This window comes from Balaenoptera musculus, chromosome 16, assembly GCF_009873245.2.
Source record: "Balaenoptera musculus isolate JJ_BM4_2016_0621 chromosome 16, mBalMus1.pri.v3, whole genome shotgun sequence".
Taxonomy (NCBI): Eukaryota; Metazoa; Chordata; class Mammalia; order Artiodactyla; family Balaenopteridae; genus Balaenoptera; species Balaenoptera musculus.
In genome coordinates this window covers 85,752,326-85,764,381 of record NC_045800.1, presented here as the reverse complement: position 1 = coordinate 85,764,381, position 12,056 = coordinate 85,752,326, and the positions used below count along the sequence as shown (strand labels likewise).

At 36.4% G+C, this 12,056-nt stretch overlaps 1 protein-coding gene across 1 annotated transcript in view; it reads right to left on the bottom strand.

Moving 5' to 3' along the window:
- The window catches only part of FMN2 (formin 2), a 336,742-nt gene that overhangs the window by 96,184 nt on the left and 228,502 nt on the right, over positions 1-12,056 (bottom strand). The window contains exons 9-13 of the mRNA XM_036829555.1: positions 10,579-10,670; positions 10,288-10,417; positions 9,088-9,234; positions 6,424-6,483; positions 6,165-6,285 (exon numbers count right to left, since the gene is read on the bottom strand). Coding sequence (XP_036685450.1) covers positions 6,165-6,285; positions 6,424-6,483; positions 9,088-9,234; positions 10,288-10,417; positions 10,579-10,670 — 550 coding nt within the window. The remainder of the gene's footprint in view (positions 1-6,164; positions 6,286-6,423; positions 6,484-9,087; positions 9,235-10,287; positions 10,418-10,578; positions 10,671-12,056) is intronic.

Sequence of the window (12,056 nt, the reverse complement as noted above, 5' to 3'; positions counted from 1 at the left end):
TTTTTGGCTGTGTTGGGTCTTCATTGTTGTGTGCAGGCTTTCTCTACTTGCAGCAAGCAGGGGTTACTCTTCATTGCAGTGCATGGGCTTCTCATTGCAGTGGCTTCTCTTGTTGTAGAGCACAGGCTCTAGGCACACAGGTTTCAGTAGTTGTGGCATGCGAGCTCAGTAGTTGTGGCTCCTGGGCTCTAGAGTGCAGGCTCAGTAGTTGTGGTGCACAGGCTTAGTTGCTCTGTGGCATGTGGGATCTTCCTGGACTAGGGTTCGAACCCGTGTCCCCTGCATTGGCAGGTGGATTCTTAACCACTGTACCACCAGGGAAGTCCCTGTTAATATAATTTGGATATTAACCCCTTACTGGTCATATCATTTGCAAATATTTTCTTCCATACCATAAGTTGTCTTTTCATTTTATTGATCGTTTCCTTTGTTGTGCAAAAGCTTTTAAGTCTAATTAGGTCCCATTTGTTTATTTTTGCTTTTATTTCCTTTGCTTTAGGAGACAGATCCAAAAATAAATATTGCTATAATTTATGTCAGAGTGTTCTGCCTATGTTTTCCTCTAGGAATGTTATGGTTTCTGGTCTTACATATAGGTCTTTAACTGATTTTGAGTTTATTTCTGTAGATGGTGTTAGAGAATGCTCTAGTTTCATTCTTTTGTATGTAGCTGTCTAGTTTTCCCAGCACCAGTTATTGAAGAGACTGTCTTTTCTCTATTGTATATTCTTTCTTCCTTTGTTATAGATTAATTGACCATACGTGCATGGGTTTATTTCTGGGCTTTCTATCCTGTGCCATTGATCTATATTTCTGATTTTCTGCCAGTACCATCCTGATTTGAATACCGTAGCTTTGTAGTATAGTCTGAAGTCAGGGAGCATGATTCCTCCAGCTCTGTTCTTCTTTCTCAAGATTGTTTTAGCTATTTGGGGTCTTTTGTGTTTCCATACAAATTTTAAAATTATTTGCCCTAGTTCTGTGAAAAATGCCCTTGGTATTTTGATAGGGATTACATTGAATCTGTAGATTGAGTTGAATAGTATGGTCATTTTAACAATGTTAATTCTTCCAATCCAAGAATCTGGTATATCTTTCCACCTGTTTGTGTTGTCTTCAATTTCTTTCATTAGTGTCATTGTAGGTATGGTTTCAGACATGTTCCTGTATTACTGAGAACTTGAATTTTCTTTTTTTAAGTTAATTAATTAATTCACTTATTTATCTATTTTTGGCTGTGTTGGGTCTTCGTTGCTGTGGGTGGGCTTTCTCTAGTTGTGGCGAGCTGGGGCTACCCTTCACCGCAGTGTGCAGGCTTCTCACTGTGGTGGCTTCTCTTGTTGCAGAGCACAGGCTCTAGGCACACGGGCTTCAGCAGTTGTGGCACGTGGACACAGTAGTTGTGGTTCATGGGCTCTAGAGCATAGGCTCAGTAGTTGTGGCACATGGGCTTAATTGCTCTGCGGCACATGGGATCTTCCCACACCAGGGCTCGAACCCATGTCCCCTGCATTGGCAGGCGGATTCTTAACCACTGGGCCACCAGGGAAATCCCAAGAACTTGAATTTTCTGCACTGTATCAAACTCAAGGACACCAGCAGTCATTCTCAAAATAGTATCTGCTGACAGCTGCCAACCTTATGGTCTCAAGGTTTCCCCTTGTAACTAAGCAACCATTTCAGACCCCATGGGTCCTTGTTTAACAATCACCCTTATTTCTTGCACCTCCAATCCTAATTCTTGACAAACAAATTACATAATTTTGCTGTTCCCCATTTTGTAGTCCAGCAAAACACAGTTGAAGTGCTTCTTGACTTTTTGTCTCCCAGGTTATAGCCCTCAGTTTGGCTCAAATAAAATTGTTTTCTGTTCCTATTGTAAATTGTTTATTGCTTATTTACACTGACATACATAAATGTATTTTCCTGTTTGCATTTTCAGTGTTCTGATGTTCCATGCTGAACTGATATTCATTTTAAAATCATAATAAAAAATTATTTTTAAAAAGCTATTGGTTGCATTTTAGTTAAGCTTATAACATCATTTTTTCTTTCCTTGAACAAAAATAAATAAAGTCAGAAATTTACAATGATAAATACAATTGTTACAAACAAATATAAATCAATACAAACAAGTTAAAGGACTGATTTTTCCTAAATATGTCTGGACAGAGACATTATTTCAACGTCTATGAAAGATATAGGTAATGAATTTTAAACACTTTCAAGTCAGATACTGAAGGTGGGGGAGGGTAGAGGATACAGGGAGGAATATGTGTGAGAACATTCTTGCCCAGTTCCAGGAACTTAATTACTCCATGCTCAGTGCATGCGGAGTTGTGTCATGTGGCGAGTGGAACTGTTTCGACCCAAGAAAGGAACTGGAACAGAAGCCATCACTTGGCATCCAGAGAAGCTGCTACAAGTTTTGACAGCCAAAATATTTTTTAAAAATACTCTTTTCAAAGGGGAAAGATAGAAATATCTATACCTTGTCTAGCATTGTGAATGAAAGTATTTATAGTCATCCTTTTGGGAGGCTACTAATAATGTTAATCTCAAATAATTTAAGCTCTTTTGCTCAAACCAGCAATTGACCTGTGGTGAGACCAGTAGCTAATGAGTCTCTGGCACTAGTATTATAGCTTAGCAGATGGTTCTGAACTAATACTCTGGGGCAATGCTAAGAGGGAAAATGGGGTTCTATTTCTGGATATGTTGAATAGCTTTCTTAGAACAATTTTACTTTGACTAAAATTAATTGTTTTAAAGCTAAATGTCTAAAAGGAGTAAACAACTCTGCTGCTTGTTCTGCTTGTTTTTGGAAAATAGTATTAACCACATAAGGTGATCTGTGGGATTGGAGTGAAGGTTTTACCCTACATTAGTTTTATTTTTTTTTATTTTTATTTTTTTAACATCTTTATTGGAGTATAATTGCTTTACAAAGGTGTGTTAGTTTCTGCTTTATAACAAAGTAAATCAGTTATACATATACATATGTTCCCATATCTCTTCCCTCTTGCATCTCCCTCCCTCCCACCCTCCCTATCCCACCGCTCTAGGTGGTCACAAAGCACAGAGCTGATCTCCCTGTGCTATGTGGTTGCTTCCCACTAGCTATCTATTTTACGTTTGGTAGTGTATATATGTCCATGCCACTCTCTCACTTTGTCACATCTTACCCTTCCCCCTCCCCATATCCTCAAGTCCATTCTCTAGTAGGTCAGTGTCTTTATTCCCATCTTGCCACTAGGTTCTTCATGACTTTCTTTTTTTTTTTTTTCCCTTAGATTCCATATATATGTGCTAGCATACTGTATTTGTTTTTCTCTTTCTGACTTACTTCACTCTGTACAACAGACTATGCACATTGTGGAAGATGTGGAGAACATCTTGACATGGAAAAGAATGAATAAGTTAAATTTTATCATACAGTGCTTTCCTAAATAAATTTCTTTGGTTATCATGTTCTTATATTCTGGAGAAGAAAAATTTCTTAAGTAATAAATTCATGACTAGGTAGATCTTAAAACTACTAAGTGAAACAAAATGTAGTGAGCCATCTGTGCTCATGGTTTGTTAAAATCTAAGTTAACCTTAATCATGCTGTACACCATCCAAACACAATGCCCTTATGTCGTCCTGCCTTCTTAGAGCTTGCTTGCTTTATTTTGCTTCTGTATATTTAATAAAAACTGTCTCAAATGTTAAAAAAAAAAAAAGAGAAGCTGCTAATGGGAAGGAGAGAACAAAAGCTAACTGTCACTGAGCTTGGACAGGCAGGGGAGCTCCAAGGAGCTGCAGGAATCTTGGGAACAAGTACAAACACCAAACACAGCGGGTGCTCTTACAAAATGCTAAAATGAGGTTCAGTTGTCTGAGCCATAACGCATTATTTCTTGGTCTTTCTTTTAAAATGAAAATTAAGTCTAGAAGCAGAGGCAGAAACAGTGACAGAGCCAGAAGATGAGTGACTGAATGGTTATAGCTTATCTGTCTTTACCAAACTAGTCACACTGTTTATTCTATTTTTTCCTTATTATAAATAGCTAATATTTTTGGATACTTATTATATGGAAAATATTGTGAAAACTCTTTACATATATTGTATCATTTTCTAAGTTTTCTTAAAAAATCTTGCTTCTGAAAAAAAAAAGTGGACAGGCTATTTGAATCTTCTGAAATGAATTACCTAATTTGATCACTTGAAAGGAATCATTATTTGGCTACATTTATCAAAGTGAACATTATTTTAAGGTAATTATATCCAAAATAATACCTCTCAAAAAAAATTTCTCTTTTTAGTTCTGCGTCTTGTGAGAATCTGCCATTTTCATGACCTCATGTAACTATAGTGAGAAAGCATGTAGATATGAAAACTGAATGAGAAAACATTCCAAAGGGAAGCACCAACCAAAGTCAACATAAATCCCTTGTTCATGAGATCACCATTCCACCTGTTTATAAAATCATGTGTAAACTATGAAATCCTGCTTTGCAAGACTGAAGTGATCAAAATGTTAAGTATTTTCCAGAAACCCCAGAAATGCCCAGCACCACATGAGAGAGAGAGAGAGAAAAGAAGAAGAAGAAGAAGAAGGAGAAGAAGAACGAAGAAGAAGAACAAGAACAAGAACAAGAACAAGAAGAAGGAGAAGGAGAAAAAAAAGAAGAAGAAGAAGGAGAATTTCATAAGCAAACCAAGATACCTGGTATCTTGAAGTATACCTGGTATTTTGAAGTATGATAAATACTACACATGAATGGTTTGGGTTTTGTATTCCTTTAAGATATCATACTTAAATACATAGTAATGTAGCATTACACAATTGTAACATAGTTTTAATTGTTATTTATTTAAAAACAGGCAGTCATTCTTGGGCTCTATCCATGAGCACCCATATTTGATGCTCTCAGGGGAGCATCTAAAAGGCAGGACTTCACCCCTCCTTGACAGTGACGATTGTATCTCTGGTACCCACAGCACCTAGCAAAGGCCTTTCATGCATCAGGCCCATAATAAATGTTAAGTATTTAGGAACTACGGGCAAATTATATAATGTTACTATGTTGATTTAAATCCATATAAACGCATCTGTGACCAGAACATAACAACTCCATAAATTTGATTACAGATCAGTATCTTTAGATAAACATTTCAACACTGGGATAGAATCTCTTAAAAAGTTTTATCATCTTTTTGGTTTCTGGGGTAACCAAGCCTCTTCTCATATAGTGATACAACATGAAATGAAAATCTCACATAAACTTACTCCATCCCTGTCTGTGCTTAAAGAGTTAGAAAGATGCTTAAATTGACAGCTGAGGTGTTCTCAACTTCACAGCAAGAAGAAACCTCATGAAAAGAAGGTAAAAGGGATGAGTGAAATAGGTGAAGGGGATTAAGGGGTACAAACTGGCAGTTATTAATAAGTCACAAGGATGTAAGGTACAGTATAGGGAATAAAGTCAATAATACTGTAATAACTTCGGTACATAATAGATGAAGGTATATTGTTGTACACCTGAAACTAATATAATATTGTAACCCAATTGTACTTCATTAAAAAAGGCAGGGGAAGGGGATGAAAGGGATTTTATCTACAAAAACAAAAAAAACTGTAAACTACTTGCTTTTGTGCTTTTCTTTAAATTTACCATTTTGAAGAATTTCAAACTCTCTTCAAAACGATTTGATATAAGGCTTCTCAACTAACAAAAAAGCATGACACATGCACATGTTTTTTGACCAAATATGTGAAAAAAGATGTTTTCTTCCCAGGAAAGTTTACACGCCACAATATCTCGGACAAGTATAGCAAGGGTGGGTGGGAGGGAATATGTATCTTTTAACAACGACATGATAAATGTACAAATGTTCTTGGCTATAAAGTGAAAGCAAGACAGTCAAATTTGCCCCTGATGAAAGAGGCTGCTATTCAAATAACCAAGATGCTATTCAATAACTAAATTTCTAATACACATAACTTTTTAAACAACAAAAGAATAAGATTATTGGTAAAATTTTTCTTTTGCCACGCACACACAAAAATGTTTACATGGATGTAAAAGATTTTACTTTCTTTAAAAACACTGAAAAGTCTGTCCTCATTAAAAAAGCATAAATAAAAACCGTGAGTTTCTTTAACATTGCAGGTTACCTCTCAGGTCTTTCTTGAGTTTTCTGAGGTCTTTTTGAAAATCTTCAAACTTCATCTGCGAGGCCTGAAAGAGGTCCTGGGGTTCCGGCAGTGGAAACACACACTGTTCCTTCCCAGCATCCTAATCAGCAGGAAGCACAGAACGCTTAAATGAATGAGGACTGAACAACAGCAGCAATGACAAAATGAAGACAAACACGGCCAAATCGCTCAACAATGAGGAATAACAATACGTGACTCTATGTAAAAACTGCCTCACCTCATCGAAATTGCGAAGATAATAGGACACGATATATGACAAAAGGCTTCTGCTATTGTCCTAGGCAGAGAGACCAAAGTGAGTAGAAATATATTTTTTAAATTATTAAATATACAATGTTAAATTAAATTCACTCCAGTAAAGCCACACATGTAGATGAGAATATTTGGGATGAAAGGTGAAGTTCTCTGTTTCTTCTTACTTTAACGGTCCAGACGGTCTTGTTTTCCCCACTGTTCCCACCTAAGCCCCACGTGGAAGCACAGCTGTTTCAGGGTAGGGTCTCAGATGTACACACCTTTCTGTTTTCACCCTCCTCGACCAGACAATTAGTTCATTAATTTTATGTTTTATTATTGAAAGGTATAACTACTATCTAAACTGAAATGACTAAATATCACCAGCATTTCTGCATGGCTGGACCAACAGGGACCACTTCAACAGGAAGTTTGATTGAGGCTTGTTAGTATGTAGATTAAGAAAATTTAAGTTAAGTATTATTTCAAGTAAGCTGGAGCTTTAAAAATGCAAATGCATATTATAAATTATGTCAGCAACTGAGATTTAGGAATTAATATCCATGCAGCTATAAATAATGTAATGTATGTAGTTCAAAAAAAAATGTTTCATATCTAACAATCTTCAAAGAAGAGCTTTCCACCTTCTTTCTGGCATATTTAGAGGAATTAATTTTTAATTTTTTTCATTGCTCAAAATTAGTATTAGATAATCTGAATGTGTGAAATCAAATACATATTTTAAAAACACACCCTATAATACAAACTTTGTTTCCTGGAATGTTCAATCTAACCATGATTTTTCCCCCATTGATAATAAAAGAACAACATCCCTTTATAATCAAGTTTGACATGACATGATAATATTTCTATTAGACTCCCCATATATACTTCTATATACATATATTACAAGGAAATATATAGCTATAATAATAAAAGTAATACATTTCTTAGAAACAGGATTGCTTGTAAAATGATTTAAGCAACTGACTTCCTTTGTCTTTCCTAACTTGCAAATCAGTGAAATGATCAGCAATACCTGAATCAATTAACAAAACACTTATTAAATGCCTGCTGACAGGCATGCTGAGCAGAAGTTAATTCTGACTGATCCAAGGAACAGCTCCATCCATGCAGGTCTATATAACTATATAGATATAGTTATCTTTATTTTATACAGAAAGAACCAAATAGACTTTGCATATAGCTCTTGTGAGAATGCAAGTGAAATTATTTTTAAAAACTTGCTTCTTGATTATTTTTTCCAGATTATTCTTTAATTATTTAAATTAATGAAATTTAACTTATAGGAGGATTGAATAAGATATATCAATCAATACAAAAAATCCCTTATTCATATATAATTATGATCATCAGAATCTATTTCAGATTCATTTTGATAAGTAACATTATATTGATGCTATTTGTATTCCAATGTTATTTGCAAAAACTACTTGTTTCAATCCAACAATCAGCTGTAAGAACTATCCAAAAACTACTACGTGTTTAGAAAAAAAGCTTTTGTTTTTGAATAAATGATTTATCATGTTGACATATTGGAGGTTCCTATGAAAATGTATATCATACAAATAAAACAGCATTTGAAGAAATATAACCATAAAAATCACAAAAATTATATGCTGTTGGTGTTCCAAGCAAGGACTATGTTTTTCCCAATTATGGAAAAGCACACTGTCTGGCATTTCATAGAAGCCAGATGAAGGAATGTTCAATGAACATATGAGTGGATATGAGTGAATAAACCAGTGAGTTGTTGACTGGCAGAGAAAAGCAAAAAAAGTATCTCCCTCCTATCAGGGAGATTATTGCCTTATCTAGGAGGGCCAATTCTCTGTACTTTCATTTTTATAGGCCAATTGTTCACTTAAACTCAATATTTTAAAAACATTTCCTTCATAATTTCCTTCATCATATAGTTCTTTGTGAAGATTCTTTTATCAGAGAAACAGAATTCTATTATTTTCTAGGTTTACAATGTCAGACTTTAACTCTGACCACTGTGGTGGTTTCCCTGATGTTATATTTCTATTGACACTCTCATAATCTCTTAGATGTTAATTTTAAACAAACACAACTACAGAATTAGAATAAAAAATAATAATTAGGTTTGCAAAAGGGCTTAGATGTTCCCATATATACCAGTATGAAGGAGAGGATGATATAGAGAAAAAGAGGATCATCTTTTAAATTTTACTTATGAACTACTTTCACTTGTCTTTGTTTTGTTTTTAAAACATGGGCCTGTTGGCCTCCATTGCTTAACATGGAGAGAAGAAGAAAGTGATGGATACACTGTTTAATTTATAGAAATCAACTAGTCCTCAGATGCAAAAAGATAAATATTAGCAGACATGGGGAAGATAGTAAAAAATAATTATTTTTATTTTAAAATATTGTCTTCTCAATTATTCATTAGACAGAGGATTCAAAATTACTCACTTTAGGAAACATTCTTCTTCTCTAGATCACAAATATATGGTGGCCACTACTTTTATCTAGCTCAGAACACAAAGGAAATTTTGACCTTGGGACGTAAATATTTATCACACTGGTTTACAGTCAAACTTATTACTCAACAAGATGTCCAGTCCTCAGTGTGCTACATTCACTCACCCAAAATACTTACACTGCTTTTGACGTCTTTCAGCTTTGGGAGGATGTCTAACCCGAAACCGTCTGCCTGTCCCCGAGTCTTATTTCCACCATTCATGTAGTTGCCAAAGGCAAGAACCAAACCCAAAACCTGCATGACCCCTGAGCCATTTTTTAATGTCTGTAAAACAGGATAAAGAAGAATCTCTCACTCACAGTATTGTCTGAATTATCTTAAGTCAGTGGCAGATACTCATATTATACTAATAATTTGGGGTCACAACCAAACTTCTTCAGTGCCCATTTTAGTATATTTAAGAGCAGTGTCTCCAAAGATAACTTAGAAAAAGTTGCACCACCCACAAGCATGCAGGTTGTGCTTCTGTAGCTGAGATGTACCAGCCTAGGTCATTTCTGTGATGTAACTGCACGGAAAACAAATATGGCTGTGATATGAGAACCACCACAAAATAATATCACTGCCATTGGCCTAACTGTATCTGCCGCTGTACAACGCAAATTTTTGGCATAAGGTGTAACTACCAAAACGCAGTTATAAAGTTTAATTTCCAAATTTAGATTTATCCCTGAAAGGTTCACACTCACTTCTTCCAAAACACACAGTTTAAGTTGAATTTGTATATCACTTCCTCTGAAAATGTGTCTTTCATGACATCTTACTACTTTTCAAAATGATTTACCATAGCCAGGAAGAATGGTGCTTTTTTGACAAATTGTTTTAAATGTTAATATTGGTAATTTCTACCAAGCCTTTGTTCTTTGTTTTCAGAAGAATATTTATCTTCTGTCGAGTCATATAGCTGTTCCTGAAGCATTTGGTTTGAATCACTAACAATTTGTTGAGGGACCCTCCCCAAAATGGAGGAACATAAAGAAAACGCCTTCACGTGGCCTTTGGCTGGCAGTCTGATGGAGGAGAGGCCCGTGACAAGGGAAGTTTGTGCTTTGGCGAAAGCAGGGGGACAGAAGCCTGCGGGGGTGGACGCCCAGTGACCGTGCCCCAGCAGCGCTGTCCCGGGTCCACTCGCCCTCCTGCACATTTGCTTTGACCTTGATGCTCAGTCATCATACATTCTCTTTGGTGGGACTGCTATCCTTCAAATTTTATGAGTACTTACGGTAAATAAAAGACAACTTGTTTGAAATACGAACATGACTGAACACAATTAAATATCAGAACCCAAGCGTCAGCCCCCGATGGACCAACACCCACCTCACACAACTTCTGTAGCAGCTCCAGTTTGCGCCGAATTGAGCAAATGCTTTCTGAAAATGTGGACTGAAACAGGATGCAAAAGACTCGCTCTGAAAAGTTGGGGATTAGTGACAGTTCATAAAGGAACCTAAGGAAATAAAGCCAAGTTAAGAGGAAAAAGATGATGCACATAAACACGTTCATCCTCACATCATTCATGATACTGATGCACAGAAGATACTTCATTTTCTGAATGGAAAGAGCCCCCCGTGGCCTGGACGCCGCCCGCGGGGCCGAAGCCCTGCTTACTGCTCAGGTTTGTCCAGAGACTTGGTGTTTTCCTTGTCTTTGGAGGACCGGCCGTGTTTTTCAATTTTTTCCAGTTCATCTGACTGTGCTCTCTGGAACAACAAAAGCCAAGCGGCTTTTAGATAATGATGATCTTAAATACAGCAAAACTCTATATATTTTCATATTTCTTAGCATCTGTTTGAAGTAGAGATCATCTCCAAATCTTCCGAATGTTATTGTCTGTTAGTGACATGCAAAATATTTATTCCAGCATGCTTTAAAACAATGCAGTTTCCCTCTCTTGTTTTTTAGTGGTTTATAATACTCTCTAGAATGCAAGAGATTCATTTTAAAGTGTCATTTCTTATTCAGAAATTAATCAAGTTAAATTTGGAAGTAATTTGATCCTAAAGCTGTTAAAGATTTTTAAAGGGAGAAGTATCTATTTAACTACTGCAATCATTGTTTAAATCTATTTGTTTTGGGGAAAGAACAGTACAATTGAATTATTAAGTCATGGAACAAAAATAAAAGATTTTGATTCTTCTGAATTTTCTTTTTGATTCAAAAATGGCTCTAGGCTTTTCTTCCTAGGTGTCTTCTTTCACCTTTTAAAATCCCAAGCTGGGCTTCCCTGGTGGCGCAGTGGTTGAGAATCTGCCTGCTAATGCAGGGGACACGGGTTCGAGCCCTGGTCTGGGAAGATCCCACATGCCACGGAACAACTAGGCCCGTGAGCCACAACTACTGAGCCTGCGCGTCTGGAGCCTGTGCTCCGCAACAAGAGAGGCCGCAATAGTGAGAGGCCCGCGCACCGCAATGAAGAGTGGCCCCCGCTTGCCACAACTAGAGAAAGCCCTCGCACAGAAACGAAGAGCCAACACAGCCAAAAATACATTAATTAATTAATTAAAAAAAAAAAAGCCAAACACATTTCTATAAAAAAAAAAAAAAAGAAACACAAACTTACTCTTTATGGAGAATTTGGATGATTTTATTTTCAGTCTTGTCTCTGTAATTCACAAAGCTGTTTCAAAACAGTCAAAATACTACATTGTCTAAGTGTATTAAGAACTTTGAGTAGACCACCCTGTCTTGAGTTTGAGTCTAGCCCTCCGATATTAAAATCCCTTCAACCATTATTTGTTGTTTACACAGAAAAGCAGCTCAGCCATAAACTGCTGTAGACGACAGAACCTGATCAATTTCTAGAGACTACAGATTTCCTCTAAACAAAGCATGTTCTGTTTTGAATTCACTGATTGTTCTGAAATGCAGGTTTTTCTATTGATGGGATTAACTAGCAAAGACTAGTTTCTCCAAGGAAGCTTCTTTTAGCATGGAAATATTTGATGACAGATCGGTAGATCTTCTGAGGGTTTGATCAATTTTGCTTCTGGAATGTAATGTGACAAAAGGATACTGAGAAGTAAAGGTACGACGTCCACTGCAAAGCCTGCCTTGCTCACCTCGACCCCATTATAACCAGTCTCTCT